Below are 22102 nucleotides of genomic sequence, written 5' to 3'. Positions count from 1 at the left end.
CCCTTTTGAACTGCCTACTCAGTGCTTCTCCTTGATTTAAAATTTATTTTGGCATTTTAAATTACACAAAAAGAAGTCAGCACCTCTTAGCAAAATCTCTCTTCTAGAAGAAAACCAGAGACCCATGATGGGAAACCCAGCCTGAGTGAGGAGGTAGCTGCCAGAGTGGCAAGAAGTGTGGACCACCCTAAATCCCTGAGCTCGCTGCTAACAGTTTTGATCAGCCCCCACCCCAAGTGTGTCTAAAAGGGAGCCCCGCCTAAGAAGCAGACGAGATGCCGGAGAAGCAGCCTGACAGCCCCTTGGCTCGGCGGCCCACCCCGTGGAAGCAACAGGCTGGTGGAGTTGCTAGCGGCCGCCCCCAGCCCAGGCGGCCGGGGAGGTGCTGGTTCTGATTAGGGCCTGCTCCAACAGCGCACTTCACATCCTCAGCTCTCCTTCTGGCAGCTTGTGTCCCTGCCATGTCGAATGATGTCATCTTGATGGAAAAGCTGATCAGCCCAGAGTCATGCTTCCAGCCTCCTCCTTTCCCTGCCCCCCAGCTGGTTCCCCAGGGCCCCCCACACCGGCCCGGGCCAGCATCGAGTCAGCTGTCTTGCATCAGCACGGCTCTGGTCGCTCCCAGAGAGTTTTGATTCATTCCCATTCTCCATCAGAACATGATTTCAGCTGTGAAATTCTACTAATAAATCCTCCTTCAACTTACTCTGAGCTTCCCTCGGAGTTTTCCAGGAGAGGGGAAAAAAGGCTATTTCCACTTACCTAACTTTTCTCGCTCTCCCCCAAAGGAATGAGGTGGTAATTAGAATAGGACCCCGCCCCCCCCCCCCCATAGAACATGGATTTGCCTCATTATCCCATCTCCATGCTTCTCGAGAGACCAGAAGGAGCTCAGGGAATGTTCTCTGTGTGCAAATGCTCTCTTGAGTAGAAACACATCCCTAGGACCAGAGGAAGGGTCTGGGGAAAGCTTGCTGGTGTCAGACTTATTTCTGCCACTGGCTTGCATGACCTTGGTGCCATTTATCAGGACCTGGGCTCTACTGCTTGTCCAGGGGTAGGGCAGGCCCCCTGCTCACTCACAGCTTCGCCAGGCTATACGAGAGCCACAGCAACATGAGGGAGCTGGGTCAGAGCACAGAACACAACCACTTAGGGCTCAGCCCTGCCTGGTTTCTATTTAGTGCTCCGGGGAGAGTCCAGGATTGCCAGCTTGAGTCTCAGCCTCCAAGGACTGACAAGTGCATTTAGGTTTCAGCCTGGCCGGCAAGTAGGTACAGGCCCAGCCCGCGGGTAAGGGGCAGAGGCCTCTCAGGCATGGCCTTCACCTGCCTTGCTTATGGCAACCAGGAGGCTCCCAGGAGCCACACGCTGCTCCCCAGGCCAAGAATGAAGGTTAATAAGACTTGAGATGAGCCGAACTCTTGTTTTATATAGCTTGATGAAATCCGTTATAAGTGTGTTCTGGGGGTTGAGTTGGGCACGGTGTCTGCACCCCAGGACGGAGCACAGGGCTGACCACACACACTCCATGGGGGCAAGGACCTTGACTGGCCTGTTCCATGCTCTGTGCCCAACGCTGGGCACAGAGTCTGGCACCTTTCAGAACCTAATAACTATCTGTTGATTGAATGAGCCAACAGGAGTTTCAGTGACTCCTTGTGACGGATTTAAGAAGCTGCTGCTCGGGCTTCCCTGGTGACACAGTGGTTGACAGTCCGCCTGCCGATGCAGGGGACACGGGTTCGTGCCCCGGTGAGGGAAGATCCCACATGCTACGGAGCGGCTGGGCCCATGAGCCATGGCCGCTGAGCCTGCGCGTCCGGAGCCTGTGCTCCGCAACGGGAGAGGCCACAACAGTGAGAGGCCCGCGTACCGCAAAAAAAAAAAAAAAAAAAAAAAAAAGAAGCTGCTGCTCTGCCCAGCTGGGATTCTGCAAACCTCACTTCTGCCTTGCCAGTAGCTCTCTGGGAGGCCCTGCAGACATGGAGAGCTTGAGGGAGGCTGCAAGGCTGGAAGAGGGGAAGGGGCTTCCCATGAGCTTAACCCAGCGACAGTTTTCCATGGTGGCCGCCTCCAACAGCAGTTAATTCTCGTTTCATGTTTCCCCCACACCTCAGAACCAGCCTCACTGCACCCCTCTGAGGTACCAGCAGCACCAGCCACTGTCCCCTCTTCTGAGGTTTAGATGCCAGGTCCGCAAGGTCGCTTCTCCAAGCTTCTATGTTCTGATGACCCCAAGGAAGTGGTCCCCCACGTGTATAACCTTTTCCCTTTGTTCCCCTTGACCAGAGGTTCTCAAACCTAAGCCAGCTGCAAGCTTGTTAAAACACATTTTGCGGGCTTCCCTGGTGGTGCAGTGGTTAAGAATCCGCCTGCTAATGCAGGGGACACGGGTTCGAGCCCTGGTCCGGGAAGATCCCTCACACCACAGAGCAACAAAGCCCGTGAGCCACAACTACTGAGCCTGCGCTCTAGAGCCCGTGAGCCACAACTTCTGAAGCTTGCGTGCCTAGAGCCTATGCTCCACAACAAGAGAATCCACTGCAATGAGAAGCCTGTGCACCACAACAAAGAGTAGCCCCGGCTGGCCACAACTAGAGAAAGCCCACATGCAGCAACAAAGACCAAACTCAGCCAGTAAATAAATAAATAAATTTTTATATATTAAAAAAATTCCTTTAAAACACGTTTTGCTGGGCCCCACCCTCAGAGTTTCCAAATCAGGCAGAATTCACATGTCTAACAAGATTCCATGTACTGCTGTGGCAGCCGGTCTGGAAACCACCTTTGAGATCCCTGGTGCAGACCTAGAAGTGGTGGCTGCTCCCTGCAGTTACTTCCGGGTCCTCCATGACCTGCTTATCTGATTCCAAACGTTAACCGCTCTCTGTTAAGATAACTGGTGTGGTTTCCATCTTCCTGAATGGACCCTGCCAAGCTGTCACTGGCGCCAAGGCAGAGTCACCCCCGTAAAGAACCTCTGTAGTTCCCACAGCATTGCCAGAAGCAGCAGCAGCCCCTCTAGTGGCTTGGGTCATCAGCTGGCCCTGAATGTTCTGTGACCAAGTGGGAGCTTTGGTTTTTCCATTACCAACACAGAAAATGAAGAGGCAAAAGGAGTCCCTTCTCTCTGTGTATGCTTCAGCCCCATCAGGTCCCAAGGGAGAGAAAAAACCAAAGAGATGACTATAATGTCAACTGCTTACGGCCCCCCAAGACATCCCCAGGGTGGTCCCACAGCAGATATATGCCACTTCGGTGCCAGCAGATATATGCCACTTCGGACAACTGTTCCGAAGTACCTAGCACACAACTGGCGCCTCTTTATTGCACTGCCCAGGCTGTCTTGCCCAAATGCAGCCGTTCTGCTGACAGACTCAGCTCTGGAAATGCAGACACTGAGAGGTGCCTAGAAGATGCCCACTTGCCAAGCATGCCATGCCAAAACCACCACTAACATGCTCTTGTGCAGCTGCCAGCAGTGAGAGCAAGGAAGGCTCATAACTGGAGTTCCAGCCCTGGGCTCCCAACACAGAGGCCTGAGCAATGACACTGAGCTGGCCAGCACTGGCTGCTGGGCCTGGAGGAGAGAGGAGGATGTCTGTGTGCTGAAGGTGCTCCCATCCTTCCTGGATATGGAAACAGGGGACCTGATCTTCCCGGTGGTACAGAACCAAGGGGCTGCTTCTATGCTGCACTCTGCCCACATCTGGATCCACCTGGCTACTTTGCCTCCACCTGATTCCTCATCACACTATCATGACTTCCCATCATTCCCGCCTCAAACTCTCTGTATTCCCCTGCCAGCTTATTTTGCGGCAGATTTCTACATTTCTCCCTTTACTGCGAAGGCTGAGATATAGCTCATTTCCCTGAATGGCAGGGGAAGGAACAGAAAATGCCAGGGATAGAAAATTTCCTGCTTTGCCCTACGAATACCCAAAGTCTCCAGTTATCATCCTCTTCATGCCTGAATCTTAAATAAATGTGGGCAAACATCCCCTTAGACTGTCAAGGGATGTCTAATTTCATCAATGAACCCATGTGGCAGATGGAGGGTAAGGAAGTAACCTGCACTGGGGCAGGTGCTCCTGCTCAACGTTCCACATCCTAAGGTGGACATTAGCCAGGTTGCTGCCCATGAAGGCAACACTGGATGTCATCTGACAGCCTGTCTCTTCCATCATACCCCAGCACTGAAGGGCCATTGCTAGCCTGGACCTTAATTATAATTCTGCCTGGAGGTCAATGAAAGGGGCCCCAATGACTGGGGTCAAGGAAAGGGTCCCCGATGACCAGGGTCAATGAAAGGGGCCCTGGTGGCTGGGGTCAATGACTGGGGTTCCAGAAGGAGCCACTTGTGGGGGGCAGCATGAGGAGAAACCCACATCTCCTCCTGGCTCAGCCCCTGAACCTACAAATCAGAGTTTGCTCTCCCACTGATCTCATATGCTCTGAAATCACTCTCGCTCAAAATTTGCATCTTGGTTTCTTCTCCTCTATTCCTGCTCTACCCAACTTACCTCCATTTTCACCACCACAGTGATGTAGTTATTGAGTTTGAAAACTGTGTATGCAGCTTCAGGATCAAAACAGAAACTCCTTCTAATTCCCATTAAAAACTCCGTGAGGACACGGCTGGCCCGTGCAGGCGAACGGTAAATATTTGTCAAATGAACACACACATGAACTATTAATTGCTTGCTGTTCTTAGAATTGTAGAGTAGTTCTGCTTATTTTTAAACACAACAGAAGTAATCTTCAACTCAACAATTCCTTTAAAATGTTCCTTAATGGAGTTCAACTACATCACAAGTTGGTATTGATAAAGGACACACCATCTAATTAGGCAGAGGATATATGAGTCCCAAGACCATCAGAACATTTTTTTCCTAGAGACTGTGGTGCCTTAAACAATTAGGGAGGTGGTGGGAAATCATTTTTGGAAAGCAATAGTATCATCAGACCAGAATTCAACTCTTGGCTTCACCGAGACCTGTATGATCCGGACCAAGTATCTTTTTCTCACTGGGTTGCACACAAAAAGTTTGTTAGTCCTCTCTCACTAACCAAGTCCCAAGTTCACAGTAAATTTATATTCAGTTTTGAAATTTCTAAGTTCTTTTTCAAAAATCCATATAAAAAACACAAGGCTTCATTGTTGAGCTTATTCAATCCACCTGAAGATCAAGAGAAATGCCAATGAAACAGCCTAGAAGGATTAGCATATTGTTAAATAAGGTAGAGCATTCAAGGTGCAGCAGAGAAATGGAATAGTGTGTGCACCGTGAGCTCTGCGTGTCTGGGCGCCCACATACATGTGCTCCATAGCAGAGCTTCTCAAACTTAAATGTGTACTAGCATCTTGTGGGGCTCTAAATCCAGTTTCTGGTTCAGAGGTTCAGATCAGGGCCTCCGATTCTGCATTTCTAACAAGCTCCCAGGAAATGCTGATACTGCTGGTCCAAGGACTACACAGTGAGTAGGGAGGGGAGACACTCATGACACAAAAACTGTCTAAGAAATTCAATGAGTCCAGGTCCTTAATAGTGGTGGTGTTTATTGTTTTGTTTTGTTTTGTTTCATTTTCCTGGAACTCTACTTTCTATTATTCAGTGTCTCTCAAGTTAAAAGACCTCTTAATCTGCACAGCTGCTCCAGATTCATTTCCTTCAGGTGATCACACACTTTGAATTCTAATACACACTGATCCTATTTTGTTCCTGGGCTTGGCCCAGTCTCTGGAGCTGGGCCAGCAAGTCGCCCTCTCCCAGTCAGAGAAACGGCAGGGACAGCTGCCACTGGCCAGGGTTCGCCTGCCCCTTCTCCAACATCTGAAGCTAACAAAGCAGCTTCCCCACCTTTTGGAAGCCCGAGCCTTTGTAAAACTCAGCAATCCTAATCCCACCACCCATCCTCGGTCTCTGATTCCACAGTAAAGAACACAAGCCCCTGACATCTGACTGGTGTTGCAAGCTCAAGGGAGAGCCTCCAAAGTCCCACCACTTCTTTTTTCTAACTGCATGGAATGTTCCAGAAGGGCCAGGCTATTCACTGCATTTCCACAAGCCCCACCACCTATCCCACACGTGGCCCAGTGAGGTTTCAGTCTGGTCCATGGAAATTTGCAGAAAGGATGCTTAGAGTCAAATATTATTTGTCTGAGAGCTAGAGGTTGCAATGAATTGGAAAAACAATGGTAAGAAAAGAAGAGGGGGAACCTCAGGGGAAAGGGCATCTAGCCTGTGGGCCTGCTGCCTACAAAACCAGCTGGGATGCACAGCAGGAGGGAACCCCAGAAACATCCCCTGGCTTCCCATGACCCCACATGCCCACTCCAGCTAAGATGGCTATGCTGAGCCCTGACTCGGTGGCTCTTTACCTATTTCTCCCGGAACGTGCTTGCCGTGGAAGCTAAAGCAGGCGGTGACATTCAGGCAGTTCACAGGCTGCTGGCCATCGTGGCACTGGGGCGCCGTGATGTTGATGGAGGTGGGGAGGAAGATGGAGACATCCACCGTGATGACGGGTCTCGCCCTACAGGTCAAGAGGAAGGCGACTTAGTCACGGTGAAGAGCAGCACTCAGAACCAAATGAGAAGTAAACCAACAGGACAAATCCCAGGGCTTCAGCCCAGCCTCTAATTAAAGTGTGAAACAGTCCAAGAGAGAATGGCCAGGGTGCTCTGCAAATCCTTTTCTCCGGTTTCTCAGCTTATTTCCCAATAAATGAATCGTTATCTTCCCAATAATGAAGGCAAGTTAGTTGTTAACAAAACACATCTATCTGCTTGAAGCCGTAAATGAACCACAAGATGCTGAGAGATTATTTAAAATTTCACCAGTTAAGTTCTGATTTCCATTATACTAGGAAGATAGGAATAGATTTAAGAGGCGTCCCTATAGGGGATGCTGTGACTCAAGAAATAGATACATAAGCAGGAATTCCCCAAAGCATTTACTGCCATTACAAGCATGAACTGCAAAGTCCCATCCAGTGGGTCAAACCTACTCTCTTCATTTACTCCCATCAATTAATTAAGTATTTTTCTAAAAGACCTTGATGAATGGAGTCCCAGCTGGTAACACCAAAGCACTTTAGAGCTGAAGAAACCAACCTGCCTGGTGGTGGGACCAAAAGTGAAACCCAATAAACAAGCACACTCCTCTCACCGACAGGGATCATCCCCCAGGGCCTGATGGATGGACTCCATCCATCATTGCTGGCCTTCTGGGGACTCCCCGGGGGCTCCCCAACAGAAGCAGAGAGTGAATCACACCATTCTGCTCTTGTTGCAAACATCTGCTGAGGGACGGTTCACCTAAGCTATGGCTTAACCTTCTCCCCTCCAGGCCTCACAAAAAGACCCTTTTACCTCCAAGGAGCCCTGGCCTTCATGCCACTGGGGTGACATAACAAGATTAAGGGGCATTAGCAGCTTGAGAACAATGACCTCACTTGTGTTCAGTGATCCCACAAAGAGCATCCAGGGGGACAAGACAGATGGGAACCAGGACCAACACCAACTCTGAGAAAAGAAAGCGTTAAGGAAAACCTCAGAGAAAAAAAGGAAGCGAGGAGCTGCATGGCCCAGATGGGGTTAGGGGATTTCACTATTGCCAGCACTGCCTTGAGACATGGGTCAAGAGAGGAACAGCTGTGACAGGTAGAAAGGAACTGCAGGATCCCAGAGCAGATACAGCTGTAGGTCTAACGGAAGTCAGACAACAGCGCTGCCTGGAAGAAATCCAATATCCGGTTTTCCAACTTCCTTCTGGGTTCATCCTTGGAAAATGCTCGAGCGTTCCTTAGCACCCCTGGCACTTGGATGTCTTCCTTCTCTGTGTTCCCGACACTGTGTTCACACCTCGCCTCATCTAGTAACTAAGGTCACTGTCCATTTCCAAACCCGCTCCACCCGCCCTGTAGGCCCTCCGAGGGTGGTGGGAATCCTGGTGAGTTCATCCTGATATTCCCAGGAGAGTAAGTATTCAAAAACGCTTGTTATATGAACTTACTCACAAAACAGAAATAGAATCACAGATGTAGAAAACAAACTTACGGTTACCGGGGGGAAAGGGTGGGAGGGATAAATTGGGAGACTGGGACTGACATATACACACTACTATATATAAAATAGATAACTAATAAGGACCTACTGTATAGCACAGGGAACTCTACTCAATACTCTGCAATGGCCTATATGGGAAAAGAATCTTAAAAAGAGTGGATATATGTATATGTATAACTGATTCACTTTGCTGTACACCTGAAACTAACACAACACTGTAAATCAACTATACTCCAATAAAAATTAAAACAAACAAAAAAACCTTGTTAAATGGGTGAAACCTCCTCTCCAGGCCAAGGGATTGAAAACCACAGGAGGAGCCAAAGTTTCACAAAACAGGGCGTCCACCCTGTGAGAACCCCAGCTGCCCATGTGTCCTGCCAGTCACTGCACAGAAGCAGCCCAGGCCCTCCTATCACCCCAGGACCCCCTCGTGGGGAGGACACTTCTTCTCCTGGCAGAGCCTGGCAGGGGAAGGCGAGGTGAGTAGGAAGCAGAAGTGAGTGGTACAGACAATAGGACCTCCATGAGCCATTGTTTAAAAAAAAAACAACAGTCCTTTGAAATGACAGACCAGGACCTTCACAAGCACATCTCCAACATCCATCAGATCAGTTCCCTCAAGCCTTTTTGTTTCAACTCCAAGTATTGTTTTTGGACCAGGAAAAGCCCAGAAATCTTTCATAAGCCTCTCTGATCACTTCCTTTAATCTTCAATGGCATTAACACCAAGCGCCTATCACCCTAACACCAGGCCTGCCCTCTCAAGCTAATCCCAGAGAACAAACTTCCCGAGGGCAGAGCTTGGCCAACCCACACCCCTGGGGGGCGGGAGACTGGGTTTCACAGTCTGAGATGAAAGCAAAGGGGCACCCAAAGACAGCACCGCAAATGTGCTTGAGACTTTAAAGAAGCTGGTGGCTGGAATACTTTTTTTTTAATTGAAATATAGTTGATTTACAATGTTGTGTGAGTTTCAGGTGTACAGCAAAGGGATTCAGTTACACATATACATATATCTATTCTTTTTCAGATTATTTCCCCTTATAGATTATTATATGATATTGAGTATAGTTCCCTGTGCTATACAGTAGGACCTTGTTGTTTATCTATTTTCTATACAGTAGTGTGTATATGTTAATCCCAAACTCCTAATTTATCCCTCCCCCCACCTTTCCCCTTTGGTAACCAGAAATTTGTTTTCTATGTCTGTGATTCTATTTCTGTTTTGTAAATAAGTCCATTTGTTTCATTTTTTTAGACTCCACCTATAAGTGAGATATGGTATTTGTCTTTCTCTGCCTGGTTTACTTCACTTAGTATGATCATCTCTAGGTTTATCCGTGTTGCTGCAAACGGCATTTCATTCTTTCTTATAGCTGAGTAATATTCCATTGTGTGTGTATATATATATATATATACACACCACATCTTCTTTTTCCATGGAATACTTCTTTCTGATGCTTCTCGGATAGTTCAAATTCTGATATTTGATTTGATCCTGATATTTAACTTCCAGATAAATAATAAAACCAGTCAGAATACTTTCTGACGTGGTGTTGCTCCAGTGACCCTGGCCTTCTGTGGGGTCATGTTGCTTGCAGGGCAGAGACGGGGTCGGGGGGGACACATAATGAGCCTGCACCCTGGTGAAGGTGTTAGACCACTAACTGGGATATCCCCAAAGCCATCCATTACTCCAGGGAGCTACTTCATGTCTCAACAGGTCAATGCACAGAGCAGAATGAATGAGGGAATGGGATATGGTGAGCTTGGCACCCCTAGAGTAGCTGTCACGGCCTTCCGCGGACCTCCCCATCCAAGCCGGTGCTCCTGGCCCTGCTCCTAAAGCCTCCCCTCCCCAGGAGTGCTTCCAGGCGTTCTCTTCCATGGACTCTACATCTGGCCCCGTTAGAATTCACCTCATCCGATTCAACCCTCCATCCCAGGCTGGGGTCTGTGGTCTCCCATCCACGTGTCACTGCCTCGCTTTATGTTTACGCTTTATGTTTACACCCCTGGGGAGGGCTGTCCCTCACAACAGAGGACAAAAGGAGACAAGCCCCTCTGGGTTAGAGCTCACAGCTACAAGCTTATAAAATACAACAATGATGAAAATGCAGAACCTATGAGATATGTCTTTTGTGCCAGAAGCTCCCAGTTTGGAGAGGGCCTGGTTTCCACAAAGAGAAGTGGGGAACACGTTTTATTCAAGGGGAATCTTGAGAAGCCAGGGCACCCTGCTCAGAAGAGTGAGGGAGGGAAAATGACTTCGTGAGGCCACCAGCCAGAGCCCTGGCTTCACAAGTCCAACCGCAACCATCTGGAGCTATGAAAGCTGTTCCACCTGAAAAACTACCAACCCAGAAGAAGGGTGATAAAGTAGAAATCCAGTCCCGTGGGAGTAATTAAAGGACCCATCTTACTGAAGTCACCACCCGAGGGACACAGCCACCACCTTCAAATACTGAAGGGCTGTTATATGGAAGATAGGGGACCAAGAAGCAGACTTTGAGGCAGGCAAATTAAACCCAACTGATGTCAGAACTGCTAACATTTACTGGGCACTTAAACCAGGCACTGTTCTAGCTCACTGAGCTCTCATAAGAACTTATGATACCCAGTGAGGTAAGTACTATTATTGTCTTTTTAACAGATGACAATCCTGAAGCAGAGGTTACCAGACTTGCCCAGGAAACTCACCTTGTAAGGGCAGAGTTAGGGTTTGAGCCCAGACCACCTTGCCCCAGAGTTTACACCCTTAACCTTAAGGCTATTCTGCCTCTTTAACAATTTAACATTTGTCAGGCGGTGGGGGGGGGGGGGGGGGATGTCATATTAAATTTATTCATTTCATTTCCAACATGATTGGCCATGTTAAGCCAACTCTTAGGAAAGAAAGAACTTGAAAGCCAAAGGCCCTTGAGGCTATGTGTCTTGATGAGAAAATATGATCCAAGTCTCTGTCTAGAGCATCCCTAGGGTGTTGTTCATCATCTTTTCTAAATCCTTAGAATATTTATTATCTATACTGTTCATATAGCACCTATCACATATCATATAGCTGAGGTTTTATGATGTATTTATGGCTTGCTTTAACTAATCCCCTTGGTGTAGAATGGACAATGCCTGAAATATTATGTTTCCCCACAATTCTCTGCCCATTCTGGTGCTCAATAAATGAGTAGTGGTTGATATTAGAAGTATTATAATTCCTGGAGTAGCAGAGTCATTTCTGACTCAGGAATTTTATGATCATCATCTTGAAAAAGTAAGTTACACATGGATTTTCTGACTGCTGCCAATATGACAAACCTTGAAATTAGCATTTGTCAGTTAAGTGTGTGCAAAGTAACTAGCTTGAACAATTTAACATTTTTCATTACCTGTGGGTGAACTGGTCCCCTCAGAAGTTACTAATCCCCACCCTGGGCACTATGTCCTTCTAGAGGAGGCTATGTGGTACTATGGTGGAGACTCAGAGGAAGGCCCTGCTGAACAAGAGGAATCTAGGGTGTGGAAATCCATGGCCTCTGGGATCCCTTCCAGCTCTAAGAGCCTACTAGCCTATTTTAGAAAGTTCTGAAATCAGGTTGTTAACAAAACCTATGAGTTGGCTCCCGCTCCAAAGTGTAATGTTGCCTTCTCTGAGTCACAGAGACAGAAATACTTGGAGAGGGTTCATGGGTAGGCCAGCAGCCCGCTGGCCTTTGCAGGAAAGATCCAGACTGCATGGGCTTCACAGCGAGGACTGGGCCTGAGCTCATGTCCCTCACCCTCTGCTGCCACCAAAGAATGAGGGGGCAGGAGGCTCCCAGGCCCTGGGGGGCTGGGGACTACAAGGTGGGAGAGCCGGGATGAAGGGTGCAAAGATGAAGAGATGGGATAGAGCAGTTTCATGGCACCCACAGGAAATGACACTATGTGTAGAGCACATCTATGGAAGGGACTGTTCACAGCAAAAGGCAAAAACCCCAACTCTTCCTAGAAGCTCCTAGAGGAGCTTCTAGCATCCTAGAGGATGCTATCCTCTTACACACGTAAACCACTCAAGGCCCACCGGCTGGAAACCCCGGGATAGAGGATAACAAGAATGAAAAAACAAAGGCAGCATTCGCACTTACCAAGCACCTCTGCCTGCAAGGAACAGGGCAGAGTGACTGCTGACTAATGATGAATAACTCCCCTGGGCCCCCCTTCCCCACCAAATTCCATCCCTCACCCACGAAGAGCCAAGAGGAAAGAGAGAAGCATCTCACCTTAGGAGAACCACACTGTCCGACATGAAAGCTCCAATAGTTACATCTGAAAACCACAAGTTTACAGATTCAGAAACTTGCTGAAGCCCATTTCACCCACCCGCTCTCAAGGGGCTCCACAGCAATGGAGGCCAGCCTCAAGGTCAGGGGGCACCCCTGGGCTCTGAAATGACTTTGTAGGAGTTAGAGCCACACTGCCCCATATAGCAGTCAATCACCAGATGTTGCTGCTGAGACCCCAAAACGTGCTGGTCTGCACTGAGATGTGCTGTATGTGTAAGACATGAAACAATTTTAAAGACCTGGTACCAAAAAACATTAACGATCTCATTAATAATTTTTATACTGATTGTACGTTGAGATGATAATGTGTTGGATACATTGGGCTAAATTAACATTATGAAAATTAATTTCACCTGTTTCTTTTTATCTTTTTAGTGGTTACTAGAATATTTTAAATTATGTAAGTGGCTCACATTATATTTATTTTGGACATCAGGGAATCAGAGAGGGGGACACTTGGAATTAAATGACTCTTGGGAAAAGCTTTAAGTTCTGTAGAACATGTGAATCATCTCCGTTCCACCCCTCACTCTATGTGACCCCGGAGTCTCTCTGTGTCCTTGTCTGCACAATGGAGATAATTATCCCCACTGTCTTCTTCAAAAGTTGACAATATTTCATAATATTTAAATCAGAATATATTTATTACACACTTGTTCGATATATTTATTAAATATGTTAAATCAGATATTAAAATCAGAAAACTCATGAAAATACTTGGCAAACTATAAATCAAGACAAGTGTTAGCTGGTAATGTTTATTCCTAAAAAATTTAATTTAGGAAGTATGCATTCATCCAACAGCTCTCTGCCTTTCCTCCCCTCAAATATAAACCTCTCAGCCCTGCGGTTCCCATGACTACTTCACAGAACCAAGCATCTGAATCCCTACATCTACACGACGTCCTCATTAAGGAAAAACAAAGAGCATATCTGTGGATTGCAGGGCTGCTAAAATTTCTGCACTTGGGTATGCTTGTTAATTTTGCTATTTTCTAACAGCCTTTTTAAATTGCCTGGATATTTGAAAATAAAAGAACCCGACGCACTTGCCATTTCTTTTAGGAAAAATGCAAGGTAAGAAATCCACATCCGTCGTGAAGTGTGACCATACCTGCTCACCGTGCAACTACAGAGAAGCAGCCTGGGTCCCTGTCCACAATGATGTGGTCTCTGGTGCCCTTAGTTCTCTGAGGCTCAGTATCCTTGTCTGTAAACTGGGGAGACACCCCCATCTTTAGCTACCTATGGGGTAACTATATGACGTACATTGCACAGGGAAGCATTCTGCACATATCAGAGTGCTAAACCAATGGTAGGTATTATTTAGGGATGGCTACAAATTGCCCAGAACAAGAACTGCTTTCTCAAACCTAAAAAGACTCGTACAAGATTGCATTCATTTTCATAGATCCTTCTGAGGCATTTTAAATGGAAAGAAACACTTTCTCAAGATAGCAAGATGACCTAGAGTTTCAGGGACATTTCTTCTGAATTCCATGATGATTTGGGGTTTTTCCAAATTCTTCTCTTTGTTTCCTCACCTCACCTACTCCATCCCCTTCAGGCAGCAAAGGAACCACTACTCCATTGCCCAGTCAATTTTACCTACACCAGATATCACTTGGGATTGGGGTTTGAAATCGTACATTTTTCTTCAGTCTCAGTCACCACAAGGCATTAATTAACCCTGAAGACAAGCCAGCCAGCCTTGAATGGTGAAGGTCTGTTTTGTCCGTCAGGGAGATGACATATGACATGGTTTTCTTCCTGCTCCAAGTGTTTCTTTCAATACTTGTCTCACGGTGGGGGTGGGGGTGGGGGGTTGCTCAGTGCCTTCTTCATTCTCGAGAGGAAGACGCCTCCGAATATGCTCAAATACCAAGGCAAACATGAGGCTTCACTGGTTATCATTTTAAATGTGGGGAGTGCTTTTGGTCTTTAGCAGAAAGACTTGCTGCCACAGAAATTACTGCAAAAATCCACCTTCCTGGTGCTTAAACCCTTTGGAGTAGAACATTTTAAAACTGAAAAATAAACTTTAACACTACTTTCATCTTAAAAGTCAAACACCAAGCAAAATACCCTATTCTACTGTATGAATTTTCCTAATCCTAAATACAGGTCACATCTGTGATCACGCTTACCAGACTGGTTATCTTTGCTTATCTCATATGCTTTTAAAGAAAAATAGCTTACCGGGATAGCCATTTCCATCCATATCAATGCCTCCTGATATGGACTGACCAAACATCCGCAGGACTGGACTTATCTTCCGCCCAGAAAGTTTCTGAAACAGATAATAGAGAGATTGAGTCACCAGAAGGAGCACGGTCACAAATAAGAACCAGTGACTGTTTTAGGGCAGCTTCCCTGGACACCTGGTCTTGAAGTTGTTCAAAGAAAAAAATCATAGTCCGAATTTTATCGGGGCAGGGGGTAGGGGGCTTTAGCAGGCAGTTGAAGACCACGCACTCCTTTATTATTACTTGCCTTAGTCAAATGTCGCCATTTAAAATTTTTTCTAAGCTCAGTGCTAATGAAAAAGCCACCTAGATGAGTGTGTTAGTGTTTTGATGTGTTGAATGAAGTTCCAAGTGGATCAAGGTTAACTTCCGTTTCTAAGGGAGGTTCTCTTTTGTGTTTATACAGGTATAGCTGGCTGAAATTCTAAGAACATATTGTCCTTATATCTCTCTACCCAAACATGTACTAAACATGGAACACTCCTAAGAGGCACACGTCATCTGTTCCCTAGGTGGACAGGAATTAGCACGACAGCTCTCGATCAAGCCAACCAAAAGATCTACAGGCTCCTGAGCATCACAGACAGGATGAAACAGCTCTACCTAGTACATCTAGAACTCCATGGTCCTGAACCTTCTACAAACTGTAGGAAATCCAAAAACTTAGCTGAAGCCACCCTTCTTCCTAAAAGGCAGCCTTCAACCAACCATTCAGCACTGACAGCTCCTCTGCCACAGGGCACACGAACATCTGTACTTATCTCTCCTTCATCAAGTTCAACAGATGCTAACACAACACATGCTGTGTTGGTCCAAGAATATTCATTGTACAACCAGCCTTTGTCACACATCCATGCTTGTGTGGCACAGTTCCTCACAAAGATATCAAACTTCCTGAATCAGAAAAGTGCCATGTTCTGGGATCTGACCTGTTCTTTCTTCCCTTTCTCTAAACAGTCTCCCTGGGGAGGCTTCCCTCCCAAGGCCCTCGATGTAGATGGTAAGCGAAATGCTTTGTTTTCATGCCACACAGCAACCTCCATGTCAGAACCAGGTTTACACATAGTCGTGGCTCACTTGGGACTTTCTTGCCTTATCCTTTTCCTCACCGAGTCATCCTGCAAAGAAGTCATGAGTATGGGGAGGAGGTGTTCCTACAGGGTTTACAGATGGAGACAGCAGGGACTCCCCCACCCTGCAGCAGCCAATAACTGCTAATAACCCTCTGCCTGCCACCTCAGTGAAACCATCCAACAGGAAATGTGCAAGCATCAAAGCACAAATCAGAACACTGTAGGGAAACACTGAAGAAGTGTTTCTTGATAACAGGCAGAGCCCCACATCCCCAATGGCTCTGTCTAAGGAAACACGGATGTGCATCTGCACGTTTCTTAAAAGTCACATCTTGAAGCAGACCATCTCGGCTCTGAGGTCCAATGACGTGAGCAGCAGCTTGCCCTGGGTTTGCATTTCTAAGGTATGCTGTGGCTGAGACAAGCAGGGAAGAGTGAAGGGGTGGTCCTTTTGGGGGTGGCGATGCAGGCTTAAGTTATCCCACAGACATCTGCAGGCCATTAGGCCATAAAGCCAGGAAGATAAGTCTGCTCGATGCTAATAACTCTAAATGAAAACCAGGAGCCTTGGGAAACCTCCACTTCACCAGGTTTACATGCGGTGTCCTGATGGCAGGAGAAAGATCACAGGGGCCGCCGTGACATGCCTGGAGGGCTCTCAAATTGAGAAAGGCGCACGAGGATCTTAAAATCAACACTTTTCATGGTAAACTCGAGAAAGAGGAATGAGTTAGAGTTATATGGAAGAACTTTAGACCCTGATCTCACAATGCATCCAGCAGAAATAACACCAATCTGGGCCAAAGAAAAGCGATTCCCTTGCCCAGACTTGTTTCTGACTTCCTCCTGTAGTTCACCCACACAATGCCCGCTCTGTCCAGACCTGGGCCCTGGAGAGAACCTGGTGTTAAAGGATTTTTCTTCCTTTAAAATCACAAACCTTATCACATACATATTAGGAGTCTGGAAACGTGTAATCATGGTTGTTTCTTTTTTCTTTTTTTTTTTTTAAAGAGCCCCAAACCACTTCTCTTTGTTAGAGCTAATGAGCCAGGCTGCGTGCTGACAAAGGCAGGACAGGTCCAGCTGCTGATCCCTACTTCCTACTAAAGACAATCCGCGCTGACCACAAAATTTATACCTCAGTTCTCTGCAGGGAGTCCGCCCAGCAATGCAACAAACACGAGAGGGCCGCCAGAGGAGGGGAAGCTGGGGGTCTCTCACAGGCTGCCGCTCTGTGTGATTAGCTTCCCAGGTCCGGGAACAAGCTTCCAGGAGGAAGCATGGAGAGTGACCTCGATGGCGGCACAAGGATGGCTGCTCCCTGGATGACTTTCAGCTTGTGACAGTGGGAACAGCATCCCTGACCCAGGGTAGAGCAGCCCCTGAGACACGGATGTGGCCCCCAAACTGTGCCCAGAGCCCTCTTCCTCCTGCCACCTCAGCTAAATCCTCTAGGAGTTTATTCCCACCACTACTCATTTCTAATGCACAGAGGATGGTCCATGTAGATAAATACCCCTCAGAGTATATATGCCTCACAGACAAATAAACTTCCATAGTTCTGAGTTTTCCAACTGAGCTTCCCTGAGCGTTCCTTTTTCCCGATGTGGAGTTGAGGGCGGTGGTTGCAGTAAGAGGTTTGGGAGACAGACTGGCAAAGGTTCACGGTCAAATTGCCATTTCCTAGCTGGTGACCGTGGGCATGTTAATTAACCTCCCTGGCCTGGAGTCACCTTGTAAATAAAAGGTGGATAACCAAGGTGCCCATCTCACAAGGCTATTCTGAGGACTAAAGGTGAGAGGGCAGAGCAGGCGCTCAGGAAGCATCCTTGCTCTCGCCAGCACCTCCCCTGGCAACTGCCTCTTTCAAGAGTCACGGAGCTGAGCAGGAGGCCCAGCAGAGAGAATCTGGGCTCAAGTGGCAGCAAACCAGCCAGCCCTCAACCCTTCATTAGCTAACTCATATCTGTTGCAGGAAGAACAATTAGGAACGTACACCTTGAACTTACACATATGCATCGCCTCTTAAAATCAACTTGCAAAGCCTTTTCTTACCTAGAGACTTTAGTACGTGGACAACTTTCGATACTTTCCTATTTCATGTTATAGAACGTTTTATAAGAACAGGACTCAGTTCAAAGTTTTGTTTCCTTCGCAATAATCAAGATACAAGGCAAGTTTCTTGGTGACGAGAAATGTCAGCATGAATAGGAGGCGGTAAGCACATAGTAAATGTTCAGTAAATCAGCAGGTGCTGATTGGAAATTTCTCGACATATGCTCAGTCCCTTTCTGTTGCTGACCCACTGGGAGAAAGACCCAGGCCTGTGCCACTCTACATGCAGACATCCACAAACATCCTGACCATGCTTCTGTCCAGAGAGTGACTTCCTTTTTTCCCAGGGGCTGGGCTTGACACCATCAGCAAGACTGAACTCCAAGCTGATATAGCAAAAAACAGAACTCACCACTTCCACGTTCCCAAGTCTGGGGCACGAGGCCAGGGCTTTGACCAGCTCCCCGTTTTAATGCCAACTGTGACAACAGCCCTGTGACAGCTTTCACGTCCCTCCTCCATGGACCACTGTCTTCCTAGATTATATTTTACAAGATATTCCTTTGGCTTAGCACAGATGGTTGACAAAGCAGTAACCAGAAAAAGCAATCCACCTCTTCTTACATAAATCATTCTAACTCTGGCTAAGAATTTGGATCTTATCTTTTGTAGGCAGAATGCCTCCCTGGATATGAGCAAACTCGGGAGTCTATAAATATGTTTTGATTTAAAAAGCAGTCTCAATGGTTTGTGTCTTCCACTGGAGGGGGGGGAAGATGAAGGCAGGAACAACGCCGTGTGTTGTATGTATCTGTGGAATGAATGTATGAACAGCAACCATGACACTTTCACACCAATTACCATGGAGTACTGAGGGACCATCCCACCGGCATCACCATGATAGATGTACACCGCTCCTGAAAAGTCATCCTCCTTGGGTGCGCCAATGGCCACATCTAGGGGGAGAAAAGCAGCTCTGGGTTAGAAAAGCCATTAACATAATGGTGGATTCTCTAATTCCTGCCATGATGTCTAGAAATTTCTTGGTTGTTGCTTGTTCAAGCATTAAACTAGGCACATGATCTCTTAGCAGCAGGAAAAAAAAAAAGTAGAAAGAAAATTATAGAAGCTGAGAAGAGGTTAGTTCCAGAAAATTTCTCCCTCATCCTCATAGGAATAAATTATTGATCTAACCAATAAAAGAAATGCAAATATCAACCACCCACCCTAATGTCTGTCTGAGAAGGGAACTCCATAGACAATGGTTATTGCATAACTGAGAAAGTCAACTCTGTTCTTGGGTAAAGGAATTATATAAAATGGTATTCCCTTTACCAAAAAAATCAATGTTACTCTCACAAACTGACAACTAGATCTTCCTCCATGCTCTCAGAGCATCGTGGAGCATCAGAGGCTCAGAAACAAGCAAGGTTTGTAGTGAGAGGAAGCTGGTTCAGACTTGGCCGCCATAGAAGCCCCTATGGACCAGCAGCAACGTTCACTGCACCACAAACACATAGCAAAGAACACTGAGCTGATGAGAAGGGATTTCATGGAAGCAAAACTCCAGTGGGCTCAGGGCTCAGCCCTGTGTCTACACAGAAAATGTGGTTTCTAACAGGCATCCTCTCCCCAGTGTACATGGATGGGCCTTGCCATGGGCAGGCAGACCCCGGAGCGCCCACGACAGGGGCAAGTTAGAGGGCAGGTATGAGCTCACTGACCTGGGAACCCGTCATCATCGAGGTCGCCCAGGCTGGCGATGCTCTCCCCAAAGTGTGCATTGTAGGCGCCATCCCCACTCAGGGCCAGCTGCTCCTCCAGGGCTCCCTGGGAAACAGGATGGAGGGAAAACGGAAACAAAACAAACAGAATAACCAAAAAAAGAATGAAAAAACAGAGCCGGGAATGCCACCCTGCCCTGCAGCACACCCATGGACAGGAAACACCTGGGCAGAATCCCAGGCATCCAAACATCCCCCCCCAACACCCGATGGTGGCCAAATGAGCTCCTTCCACCTGGGTGACATGAAGGTCTCCGATCACCTGAGATGCATTTTAGAGGGAAGGAGACCCACTGCTGGCCACTGATGACTAAACCTCTCCCTTGTCCTAATGCTCTATACACCAACCTATTAACCAACCTACCTGCTTGTCCCCACAGTCTCCTCTCCCCGCGATATCCTCAAAGTTGTTTTAGAGGGAGTACATATTTCCATTTCTGCTCTCCTCTGCCTTCTGGTACAAATTTATAAAGCTGTTCTGTAGGGTGCATGTATTAGCAATCTTGGCAGAGGGAATCATGGTTCAGAAAACCCAACAACCAATAGTTCTTGGTTAAGGGGTGGGAGCAGTGATAACAGGACACACGACTGTGCCCATTTTCATGTGTGGTTTGGATTTCCTAAGCAAACACCAACCAACAGAGGGAGGGGTCAATGGTGATGGTGTCACTAAAAGCCACGCCCACTTTACCCCCAAATCATTGACACATGACTATCAGAGCGTTAAAACACCATCTGAGGGACTTCTCTGGTGGTCCAGTGGTTAAGAATCTGCCTTCCAATGCAGGGGGCGTGGGTTCAATCCCTAGTCGGGGAACTAAGATCCCACATGTCATAGGGCAACTAAGCCCGGGCGCCTCAACTAGAGAGCCCGCCTGCCGCAAACTACAGAGCCCACGCACTCTGGAGACAGCGCGCCACAACTAGAGAAGTCTGAGCGCAGAGAAGATCCTGTGCGCTGCAACTAGGACCCAATGCAGCCATGAATGAATGAATGAATAAATAAATAAAATATTTAAAAACACACGATGTTTTGAGGCACAAGAGTGTCTAACCCTGCCCCCGGGTAGAGGTACTCAGACCCACTGTACATCCACAAGCCATCCCAAAGCTTTCATTACAACTAAATTTTTTTCCCACTGTACTCAAACAACTTGCAAACAGTAAAGATGTGATGAGTTCTTAAGTCACCGAAACCTCTGCCCCACAACACAAATGTGTTGATTTCTTCCCATCAGTGTGGTGAAGAAAGAGAGAAACATTGATTCCTTGTATGTACCAGGCACTGTATATCCACATCCTCATTTAAATCACACAGTGACTCTATAAGAAAGACCTTATGACTCTGCCCACTTTACAGATGAGGAAACTGAGCTGCTGGTTTCAAGCTATTTGTCCACATCACACAGGCTAGTAAGTGGTGACACCAAGATTCAAAGGCAAGTCATCATTTATTCCCACTCCTGCACACTGCCCTGCAATCATTAATCACATAAGATGAAATTCAACAGAAGTAAGAATACCCTTGTACTTAGGGTAACCACATGGCATTAAGAAACATTGACTGGGGGTGGGATGTGTGGGTGCCAGCTGCCGCAGAAGGTCTGGGGGATTATCCTGCTCCAAGATTCCATGCCCTGGGGCTGTTGGGCTGATCACCTTATTGCCTGACAAGTTAACACCCATGCAAACGCAGCAGTCTCCGGCATATATGGTGGCCAGCAGCTACTGAATGCTGGCTGTTCTCATCTCCATAACGACCACCTCATTTCTCCCCTCACCTGCCTTGTCCCCCTTCCTGGAAGGTCAGTGCAGATGCAGGTGCCATGAGTTGTTCCAACAGGTACCAGGAAGCATCTTTCCTCCCAGGTTTTAGATCCACCTTCCCAAAGAGTTTGCAAACATCCAAGAAAGCTCAAGGCTCTAACTTCCCCTGGCTCCTCTTTAAATAACTGCCCTTTCTGGCATCTGCCCACCTAGTAATAGCTAAACACCACCACCCCCTCCCGATCAGGATAACTAACACCTTGGTCACCACTTAAAAGTACACTTTTACTGACTTTTTTGATTATGAAAGAATTACATTCTCACTGTTTGGATAAAGATAAAGCTAAATATCTACCCAAGCATCACCACCTAGAGGGATCTATTAACATTCTCTATGTATTTTGTACATTTTTAAAGGTTGTTTGTACCTGCAGTCTTTATCCTACTTTTTCACTGATTATCTCATAAACATTTTCTCATGTTAGCTAAAGGCTGGTGGTCACAGGATTTATTCATTTAACCATTTCCCTCTTGTTGAATATTCTTTCTTCTAGATCCTGAAAAGATTCTACTTTCTCATTGGTCTCCTGCACCCACGGATGCACTGCTGCCCCTCAGCCCCTGCCCCCACCCACCCTCCACTGTGCTGCAGAGACATCTTTCTGACTCGGCCACATCCTTTTCATGGTTCTGCAGAATAAGGGACATCGTGACTATAGCCCTTGGCCACTGGGGTGGCCCCCCTCCACTCCTCCCAGTCCCAACACGTTGAACTATG

At 47.1% G+C, this 22102-nt stretch overlaps 1 protein-coding gene across 2 annotated transcripts in view; it reads right to left on the bottom strand.

Moving 5' to 3' along the window:
- The window catches only part of ITGA9 (integrin subunit alpha 9), a 352979-nt gene that overhangs the window by 269760 nt on the left and 61117 nt on the right, over window positions 1-22102 (bottom strand). For both annotated transcript variants that reach the window (XM_060022170.1, XM_060022171.1), the window contains exons 10-14: window positions 19498-19603; window positions 18635-18729; window positions 14596-14686; window positions 12334-12379; window positions 6386-6540 (exon numbers count right to left, since the gene is read on the bottom strand). In XM_060022170.1, the coding sequence (XP_059878153.1) occupies window positions 6386-6540; window positions 12334-12379; window positions 14596-14686; window positions 18635-18729; window positions 19498-19603 (493 nt within the window). The remainder of the gene's footprint in view (window positions 1-6385; window positions 6541-12333; window positions 12380-14595; window positions 14687-18634; window positions 18730-19497; window positions 19604-22102) is intronic.

This window comes from Delphinus delphis, chromosome 10 (assembly GCF_949987515.2).
Source record: "Delphinus delphis chromosome 10, mDelDel1.2, whole genome shotgun sequence".
NCBI lineage: Eukaryota > Metazoa > Chordata > Mammalia > Artiodactyla > Delphinidae > Delphinus > Delphinus delphis.
This window is presented reverse-complemented; position numbering and strand designations above follow the sequence as displayed.